This window comes from Bombyx mori, chromosome 28 (genome assembly GCF_030269925.1).
Source record: "Bombyx mori chromosome 28, ASM3026992v2".
NCBI classification, from domain to species: domain Eukaryota; kingdom Metazoa; phylum Arthropoda; class Insecta; order Lepidoptera; family Bombycidae; genus Bombyx; species Bombyx mori.
In genome coordinates this window covers 5523923-5546807 of record NC_085134.1, presented here as the reverse complement: position 1 = coordinate 5546807, position 22885 = coordinate 5523923, and the positions used below count along the sequence as shown (strand labels likewise).

The 22885-nt window shown below is 40.2% G+C and overlaps 1 protein-coding gene across 1 annotated transcript; it reads left to right on the top strand.

Moving 5' to 3' along the window:
- The first annotated feature begins 20902 nt into the window (after positions 1-20902).
- Positions 20903-22585, top strand: LOC101745946 (F-box/LRR-repeat protein 14). Its single transcript, XM_004923386.5, has one exon. It carries the CDS (start codon positions 21146-21148, stop codon positions 22478-22480), a length of 1335 nt encoding a protein of 444 aa, XP_004923443.1. The 5' UTR covers positions 20903-21145; the 3' UTR covers positions 22481-22585.
- The last annotated feature ends 300 nt before the right edge of the window (positions 22586-22885 follow it).

Here is a 22885-nt window from a genome sequence, read left to right as displayed (position 1 = left end):
TTTTTCTATAAAAGCGTATTTCGTTAGTTTTTATAAGCTATTATTTATTATAATCAAACGCTTGCATTGTTTATTACAAGATTGATTTAAAAAAAACTTTTGTGGCAACTTAAAACCGCTGCCTTATTAAGACGTCGCTCTTATTTATAACATTTCTAGATCTAGATCAGCGGTCGGGGAACCGGGGTAAATTACCCCAAATGGGGTAAAATGAAATTTTGGGGGGTAAAAATGAAACTTTTGTGAGTAAAAAGTATATATTGAAGTGAAACTTCTTTAGAATCGTTGTGATTTCAAACTCATAAAAATATCATATGAATTATAAAATAACAAGAAATTATCATTATACTTATATTTTCTGTGGGGGCGATTTTTCTCCTCAACTGTATATTACATATATTGCTATTATTACCGTGATTTATTACTAGGTATTACATTGATAAATTGAATAAATTATGTTTAAATTAAATTTTAGTAATTGTTTTCTTTTCAAAATTATCATGGAGGCATTATATGAAAGATGCTAAAAAGAAGCGATTTCGTTTTTTTTTGTTTTTCACCATGGGGTAATATCAACTTACACAAAAATATTTTGGGGTAATAATTAAAAAAGTTCCCCGACCGCTGATCTAGATCTACCGTCGAATAAAATATCACAATCATTTCTCAGAATAATCTCAAATAACCGTATGCGTTATCTTTCCTTTCATATTTTCGAACAGTAACTGTCTCGTAGATGCAACTGATAGATTTAGTTTGATTAATGTTCAAATTTATAAATTTACTAGCTTTTGTCCGCGACTTCGTCTGCGTGGAATAGTTCACAAATAATGTTTTATTTTAGAACAAAATTTGGTTAGCATAAAAAACGTTATAGTGAGGCAACCTTAACACATATGCTGTCGCGGACCGGACTTTTTTTTAGATTTTTTAAAGGGGAACAATTCTGTCAAAATAACCCCGATTTTGAAACATTCTTTATCGGTGCTCCGCTTGTATTGGTCTTAGCGTGATGTTATATAGCCTATAGCCTTCCTCGATAAATGGTCTAACTAACACTGAAAGAATTTTTCAAATCGGACCAGTAGTTCCTGAGATTTGCGCGTTCAAACAAACAAACTCTTCAGCTTTATAATATTAGTATACATTACAGGTTATACCGCCACCAAACATAGTTGAAATATCAAAACGTGTTTATTATTAATTTTTATTGCTTAGATCGGTGGATGAGCTCCTCACGGTTTTGGTGTGTTGAGGCCCATAGACAACTATAACGTAAATACCGCCATCAAGCTTGGGAAATGAGTTCTAAGTCTCGGTTTTACGCGTATCTGGAATGGCCGCTTAGTTTACCAGAGAGACTAGGGAAAAAAACGTGTGAAACAAAAATACCAGAGATTACACTAAGTATAAGATTTATCGTATCCGATTTCATAATGGTGACGTTTATTGAATAGCCGACACAGAAATTAGTTACGCTCGCTACAGATTTCGATGCGATTAGAATTATTAAGGCGAAGCATCTTTTTAGGGTTACGTGGGCGCATGGCAAAAAATAAATGCTTAATAATTTCGTTTCTTTATCTCATACATACATTTTTTACGTTAATTTTCAAAGGAAAATCGATTTCGGTCTTTTTTTATTGCATATATAGGTGAACGAACTCACAGCCCATCTGGTGTTAAGTGGTGACCGGAGCCCATAGACATCTGCAACGGCCGCCACCTATTTTGAGATATGAGAACTAAGGTCTCAGTATAGTTACAACGGCTGCCCCACACTTCAAACCGAAAGGCATTACTGCTTCACGGTTGAAATAGATAGGGTGGTGGTACCTACCCGTGCGGACTCACAAGAGGTCTCTACCAGTAGACCAGGCAGACGAGCATACGGCCCACCTGATGGTGAGTGGCTACCGTCGCCCATGGGCGTCAGCAATGCCAGGGGCAGAACTAAGCCGCTGCCTACCGTTTTTTTACCGTATTTACAGAGCTTAGAGAGAAAAAGCTATTAAATTTTACGTCGAATTCAGACCTCTTACTTCCGTTCATTACAAATGCAGCTATTAACGGTAAGACGTAGATGAAAAAACAGATTTACACAAAATTTTGTTAGCTTCACATGTGAAAATGTATAGATCAAAATTTAGCACATTTAATTTTCAAGAATATTTAATGGTGATTAAAATTTACACACGTTTCAAGAACTCCTCGGAGAGGAGAAGACAATGAATTTGCTTTAGTCCTATTATCCTGAACCCGACTAATAGGAAACAATTAAAGGTTATTATTATTATAATGAAAACATTTTTGCAATTTGATGTCACGCTAAATATTTTATGTAATATTACTGACGCTGCGAATACTGTAAAATTTTTAATGTAAAAGAATTTTTCAAATGAAATCCAAACGATTATGGAAAGCTTAAGAAAATGCTATTCTATTTTTTTTACATTTAACTGTTCGGCTAGGAGTGTTCCACTTTAGAGTTTTTTTTATAAAATTTTATTAAACGTTATAATATATATAATAATAATATAGTATAGTATAATTGAAGATAGAATTAATAATATAGTATAATTGAAGTCAAAATGGGACGTAAATAAAAATAATTATGAAATAGATCGTTATAAGACTCTGTGTGCATTAGATATTTCTAATTACACTTAATAGTAGCTTTAGGTATTTAATACATTCAATATCGTTGCAAAAATATATATCTGAAATGATATATTTGAAATGTAATCTTTGTAATGTATTTTAAGTTCGTAACTAAATATATTATCCTATAAAATTTTGGTTCCAATAATTCGAACGGGTTTTCGTTGAAATTTCCAGAGATAAAACTTCCCGCATAGATCATCACAAAAGAAACTAATATTCATTACCTTTCCAAGATTAATCGTATTAAGCAATTTCCATAAACCATTTCATTATCATATCATTCATATAATTTTTTTTTTTTTCAAAACATTTTATGATTATTCTGTGTCATCATCAAATTAAACAGGCCCATTTAATTTAAGCTTTTACGATGCACCTTTAATTTATTCTAATCACGAAACATACCTACGCACGTAATTCACTCTCACTGGTTTGGTTTAGCGCAAAAATATCAACATTCCATTACCAATTATATAAAAATAACAAAAAGACACACACCACGTACAAAACTCGTGCCGTAACTCCAGCTTTTGTTTAGCTTAACAATAGCTTTCATAACAACGTAAAAGAACTAACTTATTACGAACTTAACGGAGAATAACTTAGAATATTTTGAACGCGCCTCACAAACGAGCACGACTAAGTTGTAATAACAAGTTGGGAGGGCGCGCGTGCGGTGCCCTCGGTCGTACCAAAGAGACTGCCGTTAAGTTACCTTAAGTTAGTACTTAAAGCTTCAAGTTAGAACTTTTGTGGTCTTATTTTATTGGCTGTCACGTGAAAGTCACTACTATGTGCTAAGTGTTCTTGCATCGAAGTTTGTTTATCTATTTAATGGGACGGATATTTTTCGACTTGATAGGCAATGTGATGCGTGTTTCAACTGAGATGTTTTTTTTTATTGCTTATATGGGTGGACGAGCTTACAGCCCACCTGTTAAGTGGTTACTGGAGCCTATAGAGATCTACAACGTAAATGCGCCACCCACCTTGAGATATAAGTTCTAAGGTTACAACGGCTGCCCCACCCTTCAAACCGAAACGCATTACTGCTTCACGGCAGAAATAGGCAAGACGGTGATACTTACCAGTGCGGACTCAAGAGATCCTATTACCAGTAATTACGCAAATTATAGTTTTGGGGGGTTTCATTTTTATTACACGATGTTATTCCTTCACCGTGGAAGTCAATCGTGAACATTGGTTAAGTACGTATTTCATTAGAAAAATTGGTACTTGCCAATGGGATTCGAACACCGGTGCATCGCTAGATACGAATGCACCGGACTTATCCTTTAGGCCACGACGACTTCTTTGTGATATGAAATCACACCATTACGCTTACAATCGAATAATTCCAAACACAACATGAAAATCTTTAAAGTTTCCACACGTTAGTTTGTTTGTTATTGTATTACATTGTAGGTATTTCCTTCGATATCCGCGAACTGTAAACATAAAAAGTTTCTTTGTTAGTTCTCGGATAGAGAGATCCTCTTGTGAATATTTCAGCAGTACATTAGGTGATCTAATTTGTGATGGAGGGATTCTCTCCTCATAGCTTTGTAAGGGCTGTTGGAAAGATCGGAGCGTGAGTGAGTGGTAAAGAACCGCCAGTTTAGAGTCTCATCGTGTGGTTGCTTCTGTAGATTCTGGATGCATGCGAGTTACATCGGTGTCAGTGATCCGTTTACAAATGCCTACTGGACCTGTTTATAGATGAAAAGAATTGTGTATGATTTTACTTTTAAAAAAACACACAAATGGATCTTAAAGGGTTTAAACTAATATCACGCGAACGTTTGGAATTTGATTCATTTATTTATATTTTATTTTTTTCATTTACTTCAGATTTTGCATTCATATTACATTCAGTAAAAATAACATTTCATATAGAATACCACAGCCCACTGAGTTTCTCGCCGGATCTGCTCAGTGGGTCGCGTTTCCGATCCGATGGTAGATTCTGCACTGCTCTCGCTAGGGCCATTGCTAACAACACTCACGGTTTGAGCCCCGTGAGCTCACCTACACGCGGTCTTATCGCTAAAAGCGACCTTTTCCAGACAACCGTTTAATTTACAGAAATTCTGGAAAATATAAAAATATAGCAAGTATGTTGCGGTGTACTATTGGCAACACAATATTATAGAAAATAACATTTTTACGATTTTACTTATAAAACAAAAACACAAAAAGTTCTTGTTTAATGTAATTAACTAATATCGCTCGAACGTTTGGAATTTGATTTATATTCTTAAAAAAAGTTTTTAAAATATTTTCAACACACGCTCCACAAGGTTAAAAAACCTCCCGCATTCTATAAATGTTTTGAAATAAGAGAATCCTTCAGAAACCTGAAGACTGATTTTCATTGCAGTAAATGGGCTTTTAAAGTTCATGAAAATTTAAAATCATTAACAAGAATATTGACGTTTTTATTTTCATTAATTTTAACATATAGCCAAGATCCGAATCTCTGAGGGTCGGGAACACCAACCGCGACTTTTAACATCACGATACTGTGCCACCTCATCCTGTCTTCAGCTACTCTGAGAACATCGTAGACGTTGTATCCAAGGTTGGTTTTTTTCCCTACTCATGCTGATGGTCTAGACCAGTCTTTCTCAAAGGGGGCGATAACGCCCCCTTGGAGGCGTTTGAAACCTAGAGGAGGGCGTTAAGGGGCCCAGGAAAAAATGAGGGGCGTTGATGTGGGTTAGGGGGGCGCTGTAAAATTTGTAATTTCATTTACTTTATAGTATTTAAAATTTCACTAAAATTAAAACTCACCTACTACACAATAACGAATAATTAGTTTATATTTCTACCCTTTATGATGGGTGCTGAGGGTCGTGGCCTCCTCTAATAACTTTCTCCTGCATCATCTTGCGTCATTCCTGCCTGTCCTCGGCTGTGTGGATAGCAACATGGACTGAGGTATTGAGAGTGGAGCGTATTTGGTCCGACCAGCGCATTTGATTTCTGCCTCTGTGCCTTCTCCCGCATACCTTGCCTGTTACCAGTAGCTTTTCCAGATTGTCACCTCTCTTTCTGGTGATATGTCCAAAGATCTCGAAACTCCTCCGTGCGCATGTAGTGCTGAGGTGCATTGGAATCTTGAGCTCGGTAAGAATGGATTCATTGGTTCAGTGTTCTGTCCAACAAATCCCGAGCATTTTCCTCCAGCACCACATCTCAAACGCGTCGATGCGTTGGCGGTCGGCTTTCTTGAGGGTCCAAGTCTCTGAGCCGTAGAGAAAAATGGAAAAGGCGAGGGAGGTGACGAGCTGCTTTTTGGTATTCCTCGAGATGTTTCTGTCCGCCCAAACACAGTCCATTTGGGACATAGCTCTCTTTGCCATACTGATTCGCCTTCTGAGGTCCTTTTCGGAGGATCCATTACTAGCTATGACGGAGCCCAGATAAATGAAATCCTCTACGACTTCCAGGTTTAGCTTATTCGTAGTTTAATAAGTTATTGTTAGTAGTATTATTTACTAGTCGAAATATAATTTTTTAATTATCTTATGATGAGAATCTTATATTAATGAGAAATATATTCAACAAAAATAGTTTCGTTCTAATAAATTAGCATAGTAATAGTACAGTGAACTAGCAATTTATTTTGGTAATTCTGAATTTAAACAAACATATTGATGAGAAGTATTCATTTTTACTTTGCAAATTTGTAAATACACGCTCTGTAGCAATGTACGGACATATAATAATATGAAGAAACAATAATAGCATCTACTAATACATATGTACTACGTGGTACTACATTTACTAAAATTAATACAACATTTGTTATGTAATTAAATTAATGAAATTGTGGTTTTAAAGTTTTAGGGGTGTATAAAAAATGGGGGGCCCTGAAAAATTATTGATTTTAAAAGGGGGCGGTAAAAGAAATAAGTTTGATAATCACTGGTCTAGACAGACCATATCAGCGTAACCTTAACTAGTAGGTGAGCTCACGGGGTTCAAACCTGACGATGTTGCTAACATAAGCCCTAGCAAGAGCCGTGCTTCGCAGAATCTAGCACCGGATCGGAAACGCGACCCACTCAGAAGATCCGGCGAGAAACTTAGTGTGCCGTGTCTGTGGGTTAATTTACTCGCCGAACCCTTCGTCGCAAGCGACTGACAAGGCTGGTGCGAACTTATGTTAACATCAAGGAATTAACTATTTGTAACATTTGATTGACACACTCCAAACATTTAACACTCAAATTTATTAGTTAATTGGTAACTTAGTTCTTATACTTATATTTTTTAACATTAATTCTTACATAGAAGTATTCAACTTGTTACTTAATCTATACTAATATTATAAAGAGGAAAGATTTGGACTTTTTGGCGGGAACGCGAGGAGTGAAGTTGTGTGATTTGTTTTATTTTGTCTACTTAGTGTTTCTTCAGGTTTAAATGTGTAATAACGGTGGTTTATTAACTGTTTAATATCTGTGAAAGTGCACAAATATGGGAAAATGAAACAAAACCGCTGGACGCAACTTCTCGGGATCCTCCAAAAAGTCCACTGAAAAAATCTTAGTAAATGACCACCATTTTACTAAGATTATATTTCATTCCATATCATCTCATTTCATTTAATTTCATCCCAGTTGATTAACGTCTCAAATTAATCATTTTCATTTCATTTCACTCCATATTATCATTTTTCATAAAAATAAAAATAAGAATATAAATTAAAATAAGATATGACTTAAAGGTCTTAGTTACCAGGTCATAAAATCACTTAAAAAAAAAAAAAAAAGGAAAGATTTGTTTGTTTGTTTGTTTCGAATAGGCTCCGAAACTATTGGACCGATTTGAAAAATTCTTTTTCCATTAGAAGCCGACATTGTCCCTGATGAACATAGGCTACTTTTTTTTTTTTTTTGGTTTCATGTGTGTTTTAATGTTTCCGAAGCGAAGCGAGGGCGGGTCACTAGTCTCTATATATAAAAATGAATTGCTGTTCGTTAGTCTCGCTAAAACTCGAGAACGGCTGAACCGATTTGGCTAATTTTGGTCTTGAATCATTTGTGGAAGTCCAGAGAAGGTTTAAAAGGTAGATAAATATGAAAATGCTCGGTATTAAACAAAAATAACAATTTTGTTTTCCTTTGATGTGTCCCCCGTCGGACGGATACCTTTTGTTTGTTTTAAGTTTATTTTATACAAAAGTTTAGGTCTTTTATTTATCGATTGAGGCACTACGAAGTCTGCGGGGTCAGCTATTTCTTATATAATTTTTAATACCTAAGAATTAAGCGTGACGAATATTTAATTTTCATTTCCTTACCCCGATGCGCCGATAATCGTCGAGCTCTTAGTGCTCTTACAAATATTGCTGAACAATCGACGCGTCTTAATACAAACTAGTGGTACCGCAATAGTCGAAATTCGACTATAATTAATTGGAATTGTAAGTTTGTCCACTATTATGACTGTATTTTATACTTCTATAATCACAAATTTCGCCAAGACTACACTGTAAAAAATATTAACAAAGACAAACAATATTTAATCTATTCTCAATTTGACAACAGACGCCAAGAACAAAAGTTTGACAATAAATAGTATGCATGCGTGTGTGCGTCAAATACATGGTAAGTAGTGTGTGTAATGTTTTCTTTATTGATTTAATGCACGGAATAGATAAATAAGGTTGGAATGGTAATGTAGGCGGGGCAAGCGTGCCACTGTTATGATAGAACAAACATAACTCGACCGATTCTTGCATTCACCGCGTTTAGTGCGCTTCGGACTACTTGGCGAACAGATCTCCGCTTTATAGTGCCGTGTTGTGCAATTATAACTTGTAAAACAAAAAATCAGACCTCAAGTATAGAGCGAGGATCTTTCGATCGGTAAGTCGAAATTACCATTTAATTACAATATTATTTGTCTAAAACATAAAAATATACTGAGCATTATGAAATTCCAAACATTAACAATATTATTGCAGCAAGTTATAAATAGCATACATTGCGCGATGTGTACTCGCCCAATGAACGCAATGACCAAGTCAGCTTCCAATGTACTACATGCATTGCGTTCTCTACACTTCAATCTTTGAAATTTCGGCCTTTGCCCTGATTGGCCGTGCAGTTTGTCGATAGTGAGGTGACCATGTGGTAAAATCATCGACAGAATTCTCGACTATATTTACATTTGACATGGATAATTTTTGCATTATTTGATATTTAATTAATGATACCTAGTATATTCTTAGTGAGACGTATTTTGAGTAAAATAAATATGTATTATTATTATTGAATTATTATCATTGAATTAAAGTGAAGGTATAATATAAAGGGACATGTAGACCTCTAATTTACGGGTATTTACTATATTGTCTAAGACGTATTAAAATCTAAGTAAAATGCTATTTGACTTATGCAGTAAATTAAAAATTTTAGGTTTCCTAAAGAACCTAACGCCAGGGAACAATGGATTGACGTGACAGGTAGAGGAAACTGGAGACAAAGACGAGTACTATTTGCTCTAAACATTTTACTGAAAATGATTTTATCATAAAAAAAATCAGAATACACTTAGTTTTGAAAAATTCATTCGCAATTAATAGCAAGCGCCAACTGCTTAACAAATACGTTTTATTCCAGCGACAGTGACTATTTGTAATTAATAAAAGTAAAATAGTTTTTTTTTTTCAATATTTATTTCATGTTTCATTTTCTCCATTCATTCATCAGATAATTTATCGATAAAGAATATCGATTTTATCAAGCACTAGCGTGTATGAACATTTTTATTGCCTTTTTGCGTGTGTGAGTGTGTATGCCTTTTTTTTTTTTTTTTTTGTCAGGAGGAAATCGCCGGACTTCCGCCCTTCACTGGGGATGAAGGGCGGGGCATGTCGGAGTCGAACCGACTAAAACCTCCTGTCTCTCAACAACCAACGTCCAAACCTCGCATGAGACAAAACTCATGAAAAGGCAAAGGGGGGAAAGTGAAGCGTTTAGTGCGGAGCACATCTCTCCCATCACCCTCCCCCTCGGGACGCCGGACTGGCGGTCGTCGGCGCCACGACCACCAGCCCTCTCGGTCGGCAGGCTATCCGAAGCCCGCCTAGATGGCGCCGGTTAGAATGGTCTATCCTACGGAATACCCCGCTGGGTCAGAACCAGCGTGGGTTGAGGATAGCCGGCCTTCCATCACCCGGATGCTCATGCATAAAACGCGTGCAGAGCAGCTTGCACGTCGTCTTCTTAGGCCCCCTTCGCCGGTCCCCAGGCCGACATGTGAGGGGACCCGAAACACTTAGAGGGCCAGGGCTTGGGCGATATCCGCCTCCCTGGCCCCCGCTCGACGGCGGCGGGCCTGTGCGTCTCTCACGCGCCCCACCGCCTCCTTCTGCGAGATGGTGCACTCGCAGAAGTCGAGCATCGCCTTCCACGACTCGTCGTCACCGAGCATCGATGCCACGACACTCGGCAACGACAAGTCGTTTCCTATTTTTGCGACGAGGACACGGCGCCACCCCTCCCATGCGGGGCAGGCGACGAGCGTGTGCTCCGCCGTGTCCAAGTCGCAACCACAATGGTGGCACTCTGCCGTCGGCTCGGCTCCGATCCGGTGCAGGAACTCACCGAAGCAACCATGCCCAGTGAGCACCTGCGTGAGCCGGAAAGTGAGGCGTCCTCTGTCACGATTCACCCAGTTCACAAAAACCGGGCGAATCGCCTCGACGGTCCTACGACCAGCCGAAGGATCGGCCAGCCGTCTAGACCATGACTCCAGTACGGACCGCCGAGATTGGGCCCTCCGCGCTCTGACCACACTGGGGCTGGGACGCGCCACGCCCCGTACACGAAGGTCAGCCCGCCACTGATAGTCAGCAGCGAGCGCCTCCGCCTCCAGGACCCAAGGCGGCGTCCCAGCCAGTACACACGCCGCCTCGAAAGAGATGGTGCGATAACCACGGATGACCCTGACCGCCATGGTGCGTTGCGGCCGTTGCAGCAGCTTCGCTACCCCCACGGCCAGGGACTGGCCCCACACGGGCGCCCCGTATAGGGCCATTGATCGCACCACCCCTGTATAGAGACGGCGCGTCACCTGGTCAGGCCCCCCAACATTGGGAAGGAGCCGGCTTAACGCGCCGGCCACCCCCAACAAACGAGGGACCAGATTCTGAAAGTGAGCACGGAAGGTCCAACGACTGTCTAGAATGAGGCCGAGGTACTTCAACTGCACCCCGACCCCGATACGGACGCCTCCAACCACGATATGGGCATCGACAGGTGGCACTCTCCGGGGCCTGTGGAACCACATGGCCTCGGATTTACTGAGCGCCACGTCGAGGCCCAATCTCCTGATTTTGCCGACGACATGCGCCACCCCAGCCGTAGCAAGACGGGCAGACTCAGCAAAACTCCCCCCCCGGGCCACGACCAACGTGTCGTCTGCGTAACAGATTACGCTCAGGCCCGGGAGGAGGGCACCCCTCAGCACCCAGTCATACCCGATATTCCACAAAAGAGGGCCGAGCACTGACCCCTGTGGAACACCGCGCACGACCGGGAACCGGTGCACGATCCCACCGTGTCCGGTACACGTGACCGATCTGTCTTCCAAGTAGGAACCCACCAGCCGGCGAAGGTAGGGGGGCACTCCGTGTCGTTCCAGCGCCCCCCCTATCACGGACCAGGGCAGGGTGTTGAACGCATTGGCGATATCGAGTGACACCGCCAAAGCCACCCCACCCCCGGAAACGGCTTCATCCGAGAGGGCCCGCACGCGAAGGATCGCGTCTACCGTTGAGCGGCCCTCTAGTGTGTATGCCTACGGGTGTTTTGTGCTAGTTTGCGAACGAATATCTGTCCTGAGATTTATGTGTGGGTGTTTTTGTTGTGTGCGAAATACTTGTAATCACAGTGTGTGTATGTGTAGAAATTAAAATAGTGGGGATGAAGCGGCGACACTGGTTCTAATACAAAATTAGAGCAAAGGCCTTTCCAACCTTATTTATCTATTCCGTGATTTAATGTATCTTGCATTATTTTGAAAAAATATTAGCATTGTGCACTTCTTCTCTATATTCTCTATAGGTAAGTGTGCAAAATTTCATACTACTCCGTCCGCGCAATTTTCGTAAAAAGGGATACAAAGTTTTTGCTTCACGTATTAATATATAGATACAGCCCATTGAGTTTCTCGCCGGATCTTCTCAGTGGGTCGCGATTCCGATCCGGTGGTAGATTCTGCGAAGCACTGCTCTTGCTAGGGCTAGTGTTAGCAAATTTTCTCAGTTTGAGCCCGTGGGCTCACGTACAGGTCTGGGCGTAGCTAGAATAGCCTCTTAGGCTACCAACGATTAGGTAGAGAGAATTTTTATATATATATATATTTTTTATTGCTTAATTGGATGGACGAGCTCACAGCCCACCTGGTGTTAAATGGTTACTGGAGCCCATAGACATCTACAATGTAAATGCGCCACCCACCCTGAGATATAAGTTATAAGGTCTCAGTTTTTTAATACCTTGGGTTACATTATTGGAGTTTTAGTAAGGATCCCTAATTTTTTTCAAAAAATATTATAGCCTATGTCACTCGGGAATAGTGTAGCTTCCAAACAGTGAAAGAATTTTTAAAATCGTTTCAGTAGTTTCGGAGCCTGTTCAATACAAACAAACAAACAAACAAATCTTTCCTCTTTATAATATTAGTATAGATTACTAGCGACCCGCCCTCGCTTCGCTTCGGAAACATATTTTATTATTGATAGGCGAAGCCCGCCATGTTGCCCGCGGTACGACAATAACTGCGGGTGACGCCGCAGGGCGAAGCTAGTCTAAAAAAAGTAGCCTAAGTTACTCCTTATATCATCAGCTACCTATTAGTGAAAGTCTCATCAAAATTGATCCAGCCGTTCCAGAGATTAGCCGGAACAAACAGACAGACAAACAGACAAAAATTGAAAAAAATGTTATTTTGGTGTATATGTCGCAGGCAATTTGTAAGATTCCGCCGTTTACAAACGGCGTCGTCATTATAAAAACGCTCGCCGTTATGTAAAATGCCGAAGGCAAAATGTAAACTGCCGTGTCACTTTATAATATGCCACAACATAGCATCGACAATTCAAACGCCGTTTTCATAATGCCGCGGCAAATTGAAATGCTTAGTTAAATTTTTTACCACGCGCGCCACTGTTGATCGACATAATAACAACCACGTCAAAAAATAACTGAAAACAGTGCAAATATATCGTGTGGAGAAGACATTTTAGGAAAGAATTCTGATTTTAAAGGTATATATTATAGTGAATTAAAAAATATATACAATTCTCAAATGGAAGCTGTAAAAAAGCCTTGGACAAATAGTAAGAATTTTGAGGTTATTCGGCACCTAAAAAATGCTAAGGTGGCCACAGAATCTGGTTCGCGGAGGACTCCTGCAGATTACTACTGGTCAAGACAATACGAGGTCATGAGCATCAGTGAATTGGACTACCTTATTTTAAAAAGGATAGCCCTGATCCAACCGTTCGTGTAATACCGTTGAACGAATATTCCGATGTATTGTTAGAGATTCGGACATGGTGATCGAGACAAAATTCAGTATCAAACGAAGGCTAGATTTATTAGTGTGAGAAAAGCGATTGATTTATTCGTATCGTTATGTCCTGTTTGTGAATCCAAACGTAACATATCAAATAAAGGTATCGTAGTTAAACCGATTATATCTCGAGATTTTAATGAGCAGAGTCAAGACCATGAATACTTCAAACTTCAAAATAATATGGTTTTACTTACGACCTGTTTGTTTTATTTGAAAGTGTCATATTATCCTTAGAAGTTTTATTATTGTCATGAGTATATAAAGTGTGTAATTTAAATGTTGTTTTGTTACTTAAATATTTTAACTAAGTACTTTAAGAGAACCAAAGCACATAATTTAGTCTTACTTGAAATCTTCATCAGTACCTGATTACGGAAATAAAGTCTGATTATTATAAACTGCATTTTATTATGGTCACCCTAAAACTACAACCAATGTCGAAATTATAACTATTGAACGAGTTATCATTTTGCCTTCGGCATTTTACATAGCGGCGAGCGTTTTTATAATGACGACGCCGTTTGTAAACGGCGGAATCATACAAATTGCCTGCGACATATATACCGTATATATATTCTTAGGCATGTAGTAAAAAGTGGTTATTTCAATACTACAAAGAGACACTCTAATTTTATTTATATGTATAGATAAGTAATAATTAGTATAGAAGTATAGAAAAATTAATATTTAATTTTGAAAATAGTGTCATCTACCGGTTGTAAAATGAACATTTTCTTCCCGGATTTTTTTCTGCTACCCAACGATAGATGGCAATGTTCGTTTATTGACTATTGACCAATAGATGACAGCATCAAACTCATGAGTAAGCCATTTTGAGAAAATTACATTTACTTGAATTACGATCTACAAAACTTTATAATATAAATGTAATTTTTAATAAGTATAAAAGTTATTTAAAATAATTCCATTTTATTTCATCTTTTATATTTTAATTTACTTGAACTGGTACCTATTCAAACTTGTTACTTGGAAACTTTCGTGATTCAATAGAACGGAAGTAAACAATTATAATCGAGGACAGTGCCGCGATTCAAATTCCCAAGACCTATATCAAATTTCTTTATAGCCGAATGTATTATCCATGACAGTCACGAAGACGGAACAGCAAAAATTAAAAACATAGTTTAGTTACTATCGTAACTCGGTAAATACTAGCTGAGTTCATGATTTGAACTTGAAATTCTAATTGGATTTATGCGACCATTTTGAAATAATTCATATGAATAAAATGTACCAAAAATGATTGTTTAATGAAGATCAATACCCAGAAACGCGAATCATACTTTTTGTTAGGTATCCATCTACTTACTGGATTACATTATTCACGTAAGGGACAGTTTTTGTTTTAATCAACTGCCGCCATCTTGAGACTAGTCAAAATTTAAAACTTACAATTTAGTAAGTCAGTGCTGTTGTCAAAAGGACGTTGTTGTCAAACACTGCAATACAAATACCGCCATTTTGATAAATAGCGACTAGTAAGTAATTCGATCTTGTTCCAACTAGATTATTATACGAAATTTATATGAAAACAACTGCATTGTGTTAATCAAAATTGACCCGCGGTTCTGTAGCCGTCTTTTCTAGTTTATTATTGGTTTTATTTTTAACCGACTTCAAAAAAGGAGGAGGTTCTCAATTCGACTGTATGTTTTTTTTATGTTTTTAGTTTCCTCATAACTTTTGACTGGGTGTCCCGTTTCAATTTAGTCCAGTTCTGATAACAGTATCCATGAGAAAACCATATAAGTCTTAAATTTGCATTAAGTACGTGCGCGACAAATAGATGAATAACTCAATAACTCAATATCACGCCAACCGATTTCGATGGTTATTGTTTTTAGTGTATATTAATTTGTTTTGGAATATCTTTTTTTTTCTATTTGAAGTCGGTTTTTGTTAAAGCATGTCTATTTACAATTATTATCGCACTAGATGCTAGATGATCTCAAAGTTTTTATTGATAAGTGAGTGCTAAGAGTTAATGAGTGCATGTCGTTTTAACGACTTTTTTCTTCCTACCTATTCTAGTAACCTTGAGTGGTTATACTAGATTCGCCGAATTAGTAGGTGAGCTCACGGGAATCAATTCTGAGGACGTTGCTAACACTAGCCCTAGCAAGAGCAGCGCTTCGCAGAATCTACCACCGGATCGGAAACGTGACCCACCCAGAAGATCCGGCGAGAAACTCAATGGGCTGTGTCTATGGGTTAATTTATTCGTCAAACCCTTCGTCGCAAGCGACGGGTTCGACGAGAACGATGACCGGTGCTTGAGGTACCTAAAAGCACGGTTAGTGGATCGGGAGGATCTGTAATGACGTGTTTAGAGCGACGTCGACTGTTTACCATTCGGTCCGCAGGATCGGGTATGTAGCTACCGGAGGCTAGGACAAGAGGATTTCCGTGTCGTGCCGCTTTCTCGAAATGGAGCCTTTTGCCTATTTATGTATAGACGCAGGCAGACTAGCTAACCGCCTACCGTTGCTTTTAAGTACTACATACGTCTTCACGGTAAGCCGACACATAACTAGGTTTTTTATTGCCGTATATGCAGAGGAGCGCACGGCCCACCTGATGGTGTGTGGTTACCGTCACTCATGGACGTCAGCAATGCGTCAGCAGAGCCAAGCCGCTGCCTACCGTTTAATACTCTCCACAAGCCTCGTTTGACGAACGACATGTCATAGCGCTCGGGAAACACCGTGGAGGGGAGCTCATTCCAAAGCCGGATGGTACGTGGCAAAGAACTGTGGATGAAATCTACTCCGGTGGCGGGCGGTGCGATGGTAAAAACGAGTTGCCGATATTATCTCAAACAATTCCTCAGAGCACTCCCCATGGAACATACGGTACAAAATAGAGAGGGAACCGAAGTCCCTCCGCAGACCCAGAGGTGCCAAACGATATCCGTATTTAAACAAAGGTATCGGATCTGGCTTAGTCTCTTACAAATATTTTATTACGTCTATATAGCCGGATTACCTAATACGTAGTTTTTTTTCCCTACCTAAGCTGATAGCCTTGAGAGGCTATTTTCAGCGTAACCTTAACTAGTAGGTGAGCTCACGGGGCTCAAACCGGAGTGTTGCTAACACTGGCCCTAGCAAGAGCAGTGCTTCGCAGAATCTACCACCGGATCGGAAACGCGACCCACTGACAAGGTTCGGCGAGAAACTCAGTGGACTGACGTAGTTTGAAAACGACATCCCATATTAGCGTCTATGCCTCAGCTATAGCTATGCGGCGGTGGTTCTTGTATTCGCGTGCACGCGACTTTGAACTTTATTAGCAGCTTATCATCATCAAACCGAATAGCTGCACTCGTTAGTGCTTCAAGTGAAAGGAATAACATCATATAATAAAAATCAAATCAGCAAAATTATAATTTGTGTAATTACTGGTGATAGGACCTCCGTTTAGGGCTGCCGTTGTAACTATACTGAGATCTTAGAACTTATATCTCAAGGTGGGTTTTCGCATTTTCGTTGCAAATGTCTATGGGCTCCAGTAACCACTTAACACCAGGTGGGCTGTGAGCTCGTCCAACCATCTAAGCAATAAAAAATAAATAAATAAAAAACATTCATGGCATTAGCCATGCACCATCCGGACTGAAGTCCACGAACACTACTTAAAAGGAAAACATTTTATTCGTGCAGTGCTTTTCCCGGGCATTGCCAAAATCTACTTTTATGATTGAAAGATTACTGGTGGCCTGGAGGCCTTTCCAGTTTCACCAGGACAGGTGGGCAAGCAAAAGCTCAGCCAGGAGGGGTGGGACAAATCCCACTGTTAGCAAACTAACAGCTGCCTGAGCGCCTCCGAAGGAGACCTAACAACTCAAGAGCAGCTGCTTCGCGAATGAATCTACTACCGGATCGGAATCGCGACCCGCTGAGAAGATCCGGCGAGAAACTCAGCGGGCAGATGCATGGGTTAGGTTGCACGTCGACCTCATCGGTAACCATTCACCATCAGACCGTCGACTCTTCTGTCATCGTCAGGAACGAAAATATAAAACGAACTATTTTCTTTTGTCTTTTTTTTTTTCATAAAACACATTTTAACCGACACGCATATTATACATTTCGCTTTCAATTTAATTATTAATTATATTAATTATGTATACCTACGCAATTTATAGTATTCTTCGAAATGATAAATAGTCATATTCAAATATTTTACACCTGCGTATATATATATAATGTGTGTAGTTGTAATTTATATTTAAAAAAATAAACAACATAACGCAAAATATAATAAACAAACTAGCGAGCATTAGCTTGATTTATTTGTTTTTTATTTATTTATTTTTTATTGCTTAGATGGGTGGACGAGCTCACAGCCCACCTGGTTGTTAAGTGGTTACTGGAGCCCATAGACATCTACAACGTAAATGCGCCACCCACCCTGAGAGTTCTGAGGTCTCAGTACAGTTACAACGGCTGCCCCACCCTTCAAACCGAAACGCATTACTGCTTCACGGCAGAAATAGGCAGGGTGGTGGTACCCACCCGCGCGGACTCACAAGAGGTCCTACCACCAGTATAAGTTGTCACCGGAGGAATTCCAGAGCCCAATATGCTTAGTGCGAGTTTTTTAAACGTCCTCGATAGGGTAAAAGTTAACTCAAATTTCTATGCAGTTAGAACGTTTGCCTACGTTTGCCGCTAGGGGCGCTGTTCCAATTCCATACATATTTGAGTTAACTTTCACGCTATCGAGATTAAAAAAACTCGCACCAAGCACACTGGTCAGCACACGCGAAACTTACCCGTCATTGACTACAAGCAAATATTTGAGATACAAGGTAGGCAGGGACGTCTTAAACTAGGATGGGGCCCTTGGGCATACAAGAATTTGAGGCCCTTTTGAAAACAAAAAAAAGCGAATTATAATAATATTTTTTTACTGAGTATGAGACAATTTATTATAGGTAATCAAATACAGTATGATATAATATGTCATTAATGATATTAGAATGCTGCTGGTTTTTTGGTTACGATTTCGATAACGGTTTCTTTCGGGATTTCTGTTGAGCAAAATCTTCTATTACAGGCATAGTATATGCCTTGTAAATACCTTCTGAATACTGATTTGTGAAAAAAGTGTAATGTGCCCGACAAAAATGTTTTGAGAATAAACGTGTGAGAGAAATTGTCGGTCTTTCGGGGCCCCTTGAGAATGGGGGCCCTGGGCACGGGCCCCGTGTGCCCTTATGGTAAAGACGGTATTGAAGGTAGGTCCTACTCTTTTGAGGGGTATCTAAATAATCGGCGATTTAGGTAGCACGCCGCGAGCTGCCTTACCGTGAGACGACTGACCCCCATTTCGTTTTATCTTTTTGTTTTTTTCCTACCTAAGCTGATGGTCTTGAGAGACCATATCAGCGTCACCGGGCGAGAAGCAAATAAATGTGGTTTGAAAACTATAAAGACACGCTTAAATGATAAGCCCAAGATATATTATTGTGCTAGATAAAACCCGCGACTTACGAAATTCATTCAGAAGCCGGTCGTGGTCCTCTAGAAACGAACTGTGGGAGAACAAGGTTTCAGGTTCACGCCTTCAGCTCTAACACTAGGAGCAGGGACCCCGGTAACCGCACTCGTCGAACTCGACAAAGAGGTCGACGTGCAACCTAACCTAACCATCTGCCCGCTGAGTTTCCCGCCGGATCTTCTCAGCGGGTCGCGATTCCGATCCCGTAGTAGATTCATTCGCGAAGCAGCTGCTCTTGAGTTGTTAGGTCGCGCTCGGGCAGCAGTTAACATAACAATGCTCCAAAGGCGATCCAAATTAGACTTCATGCTTTGTTAATGACAGCAAAATAAAATGACCACATCCAGTCTTTCTTTCTTTAGATCTCATTAGATTTACACTCATCAATATATACAAAACAAATAAAAAGAAAATCGGTTTATAAACATAGAAAAAAAATGTATTCAACTGTTTTAACTATGCGTATCTAAACAAAGGCATCCGATCCGATCTAGCCTCTTACAAATATTTTATTACGTCTATATAGCTAAGTATATCGCCTACTCTTCAGTCAAGGAAAATGCAGACGCAACAAAAAACAAATTAAAATTTTAAAACAGTATGGCGTCACTGACTCATAGATACATTTCAAATTTTTAAAATAAAATTATAAAATCTCATTTTGATAACTACTATTGCAAAGTTCTAAAAATTCCGAACAAAATTCAAGTTTTCTTTTTCTTTTTTATGTGCCGTTAATTTCAAAACGTCCGTTGTCCCTCGACCAGACCGCGTTTCATTCTGGAACACGTTTGAATTCGAAATTAATATTTGGAACGCTTGCAACCGGTCGCCCTTGTAATAGTTGGCTGGTGTTATCAAAAAACTAATTTATCTTGGCCCCTGTCACGGCCTCCCGTTGCTGTATGCCGTTGTAATAAAGCGCTTTTGAATAGTTGACATGAGTCTTTCTTATCTGGACAAAAGTCGTCGGCAAGTGCAGCGAGAACGAAAATATACGGCGCGCCGACTTGTTTTGCCGCCTTATCACTCGTAACAAAGAGTATGGATGTAAACGTTATTTCTAGACATTGCCTAACAAAATTTGACTCCTAAAGACATCTTTTTTTTATCATTACTAATCTCTTGTTAAAGATTGGTTGAAGTAAGTTTTTGCTTTTAAAAATAAATATTAAAGAATCATAGTTAATTTTAGAGCGTGTATAATGTATTCACTCATAATCATTGTGTTTCGCTATCATGGTTCCTTTCTTATGCAAAGACGCAAGTTCGAGACTGTTGTATTGCCGTACTGGATGGCAACCTAGATACGTTATGAAGATTATGGTTCACCTTCCGATGTAAGCTGAAGAATAATTCATCAATGTATTTACCTTGGTCAAATAAATAAAAAATCAGGTCTATATGGTTTCGTCGGCTAGTATCCGTAGTGGATGATACTAATAAATACGTTACTTTCAAAAAGGCGTTTGTAAGTAAGTTAGTAAAAATGATGACAGTGACCTCGTAGTAACATAATCAGAATCGCCAATCACCATTAGATTAGAGCTATTAATCTTAATTTAAGTTATTATTCACACGACATTCGACTGAAACTGACAACTAGCTCATGTGGCGGGTGGAAACATTCTCAGTTGTGATTAGTATATTTAAGGCCATCAGAACTTCAATGCACGAATTAGTATTGGGATTACTTCAACATATTAAACAGACTTATTATTGCATCAAGTAATCCTTTGTGACGTCAGTCAATACTTTTTAAAGATAGATAAAGATAATATTACAAGTATGTATCTATTAAATATAGCTTATAAGCATGTATAACTGATTTGTTCATACAAATTTAATTAATTAATTAAATTTACTTTATTCAGTAAGTTTTTCTCATTTTTTTTACTTTTACTTTTTATTTTTAAGTTAAGTTCGAGAAACGCTTTTATATTTATTTCTACATTATTAATCATGTTCAAGATTGCAAAGGAAAAGTTGTGCTGTTTGGAAGTATGAAATATAAGGATGAACAGTCTGTTGGTGCACTTAATCTATGAGGTGCGGGTAGCGGGGTTCGCGCGGGACGAAGGCGGGTTCTCGGCCCGCCAACTTAAAAATGCCGCCGCAGAGCCTCCGAATCGATACGACGCGCGTCACGTGCCGTCAACCGCGACCAATAGTCGCGCGCGGGCGGCAGCGGGGCCAGCGCGGGGACTGCAGGGGGCGGCCGCTCTCCACCAACCCACAGTACACGAGGAGCAGTCGCGCGGGGTAGACGTGCGTCGCGCGCTCTCCCATCCACACGAGTTTCTCCGAAAACCGGTCCGATGCATCGTGACATGTTAAAGTGTGCAGTGTCGCCACAATGAGTGCGTGGACTGAGGAAATGTTGTCCTGGCGGGACGAACGGCTTGGCCTTACCGAGTTACCGAGCACGACGACGAGGAGAAAACATCGTAGCGCGCCTTACAGACTACACCGGCCGCATTTGCCTTCCGCTCACGTGTCCGAGCCCCCGACTGAGCCTCAGGGAACTCACATCTCGAGGCTGTATCCAGAGTTGTTGGCGCTTATATTTGAAAGACTACCGGTGCGAGACAGGGGCCGAGCTGCACAAGTTTGTCGCGCGTGGAGGGACGCAGCTGATCGAAGATCTGTTTGGCGTGGCGTAGAAGCCGCTCTGCATCTACGGAGACCTGCTCCTGTACTGTTTGCATCCTTAGCTAGACGTGGAGTAAGAAAATTACAAGTATTGTCACTTAGAAGAGGCTTAAGAGACGCAGTCGCATCTTTACCTGGGCTAGAATCGTTGTCTTTGAGTGGATGTTACAGCGTCACTGACGCAGCACTAGCCAGCGCGTTTGCTGCCGAACTGCCGGCATTGAAAAGACTTGATTTATCACTTTGCAAACAGGTAACGGACTCTTCGCTCGGAAGGATCGCTCAATCGTTAAAGAACTTGGAAGAACTAGAGCTAGGCGGTTGCTGCAACATTACGGATACAGGTCTGCTGTTAATAGCATGGGGACTTAGGAATCTCCGTCGATTAAACCTGCGGTCGTGTTGGCACGTTAACGATGCCGGAATCGCCCACCTGTGCGGCGGAGGGGAAGCCAGGGGAACTCCAGAACTCGAGCATTTGGGCTTGCAAGATTGCCAAAGGTTAACAGATGAAGCATTGAGACACGCCGCCACAGGTCTTCCTAAACTTAAATCCATAAATCTGTCTTTCTGCGTAGCCGTTACCGATGCGGGCTTGAGGCATTTAGCGAGACTGCCGCATTTAGAAGACGTTAATTTAAGGGCTTGCGACGGAGTGTCCGACGCTGGTGTCGCCCATCTGGCCGAGAGCGGAAGATTGAGGGCTCTCGACGTTTCGTTCTGTGATAAAGTTGGAGATGAAGCGCTATCGCATGCGACGCTGGGCTTGTCCGGGCTGCGTTCGTTATCTCTAAGCGCTTGTCGGCTAACGGACGAAGGCTTGGAGAGGGTCGGCCGGTTATCGCAGCTAGAAACTCTCAATATAGGACAATGCACGAAGGTCACAGACAGAGGCCTCCGGGCGCTCGGCGAGGGTCTGCGGAACTTGAAGGCGATAGATTTGTACGGTTGCACGGGCATAACTCCGCAAGGCTTGGACCATATCGTGAAGTTGCCTCGGCTCAGTGTACTTAACCTCGGTCTGTGGCATGTGCGGTGACCACACACGCGCTAGTTGTTGTGTATGTGTGCGTGCGACGGCCATGTTGAAGCGAACAAGCGCCAAGGTTGTATACTATTGACAATGAATAAAGGAATTAACCAATTTTATGATATTAATGTCGAATAATTATTTTAGGAAACGGGGTTACTTTCTTTAGTGTTTTTTTTTGTGGCATGCCTGTGTTGACGCTTAACTATTATTACTCGATTGGTGCTTCTATTTTACAATTTACGTTCCGCTAAGAAAGTTACCCCGACGCCTAGTCCCAATATTGAAACGGATCTTTTCGAACGATGCGCTTATAAAATTTGGTTTTTTGTTTACGATCGGATGTTGTTTGTTCTTTTTGTTGTGTAATGTTTGACGCGTCATTATTAACTTTTTGTTTTAAGTTTGAAAAGA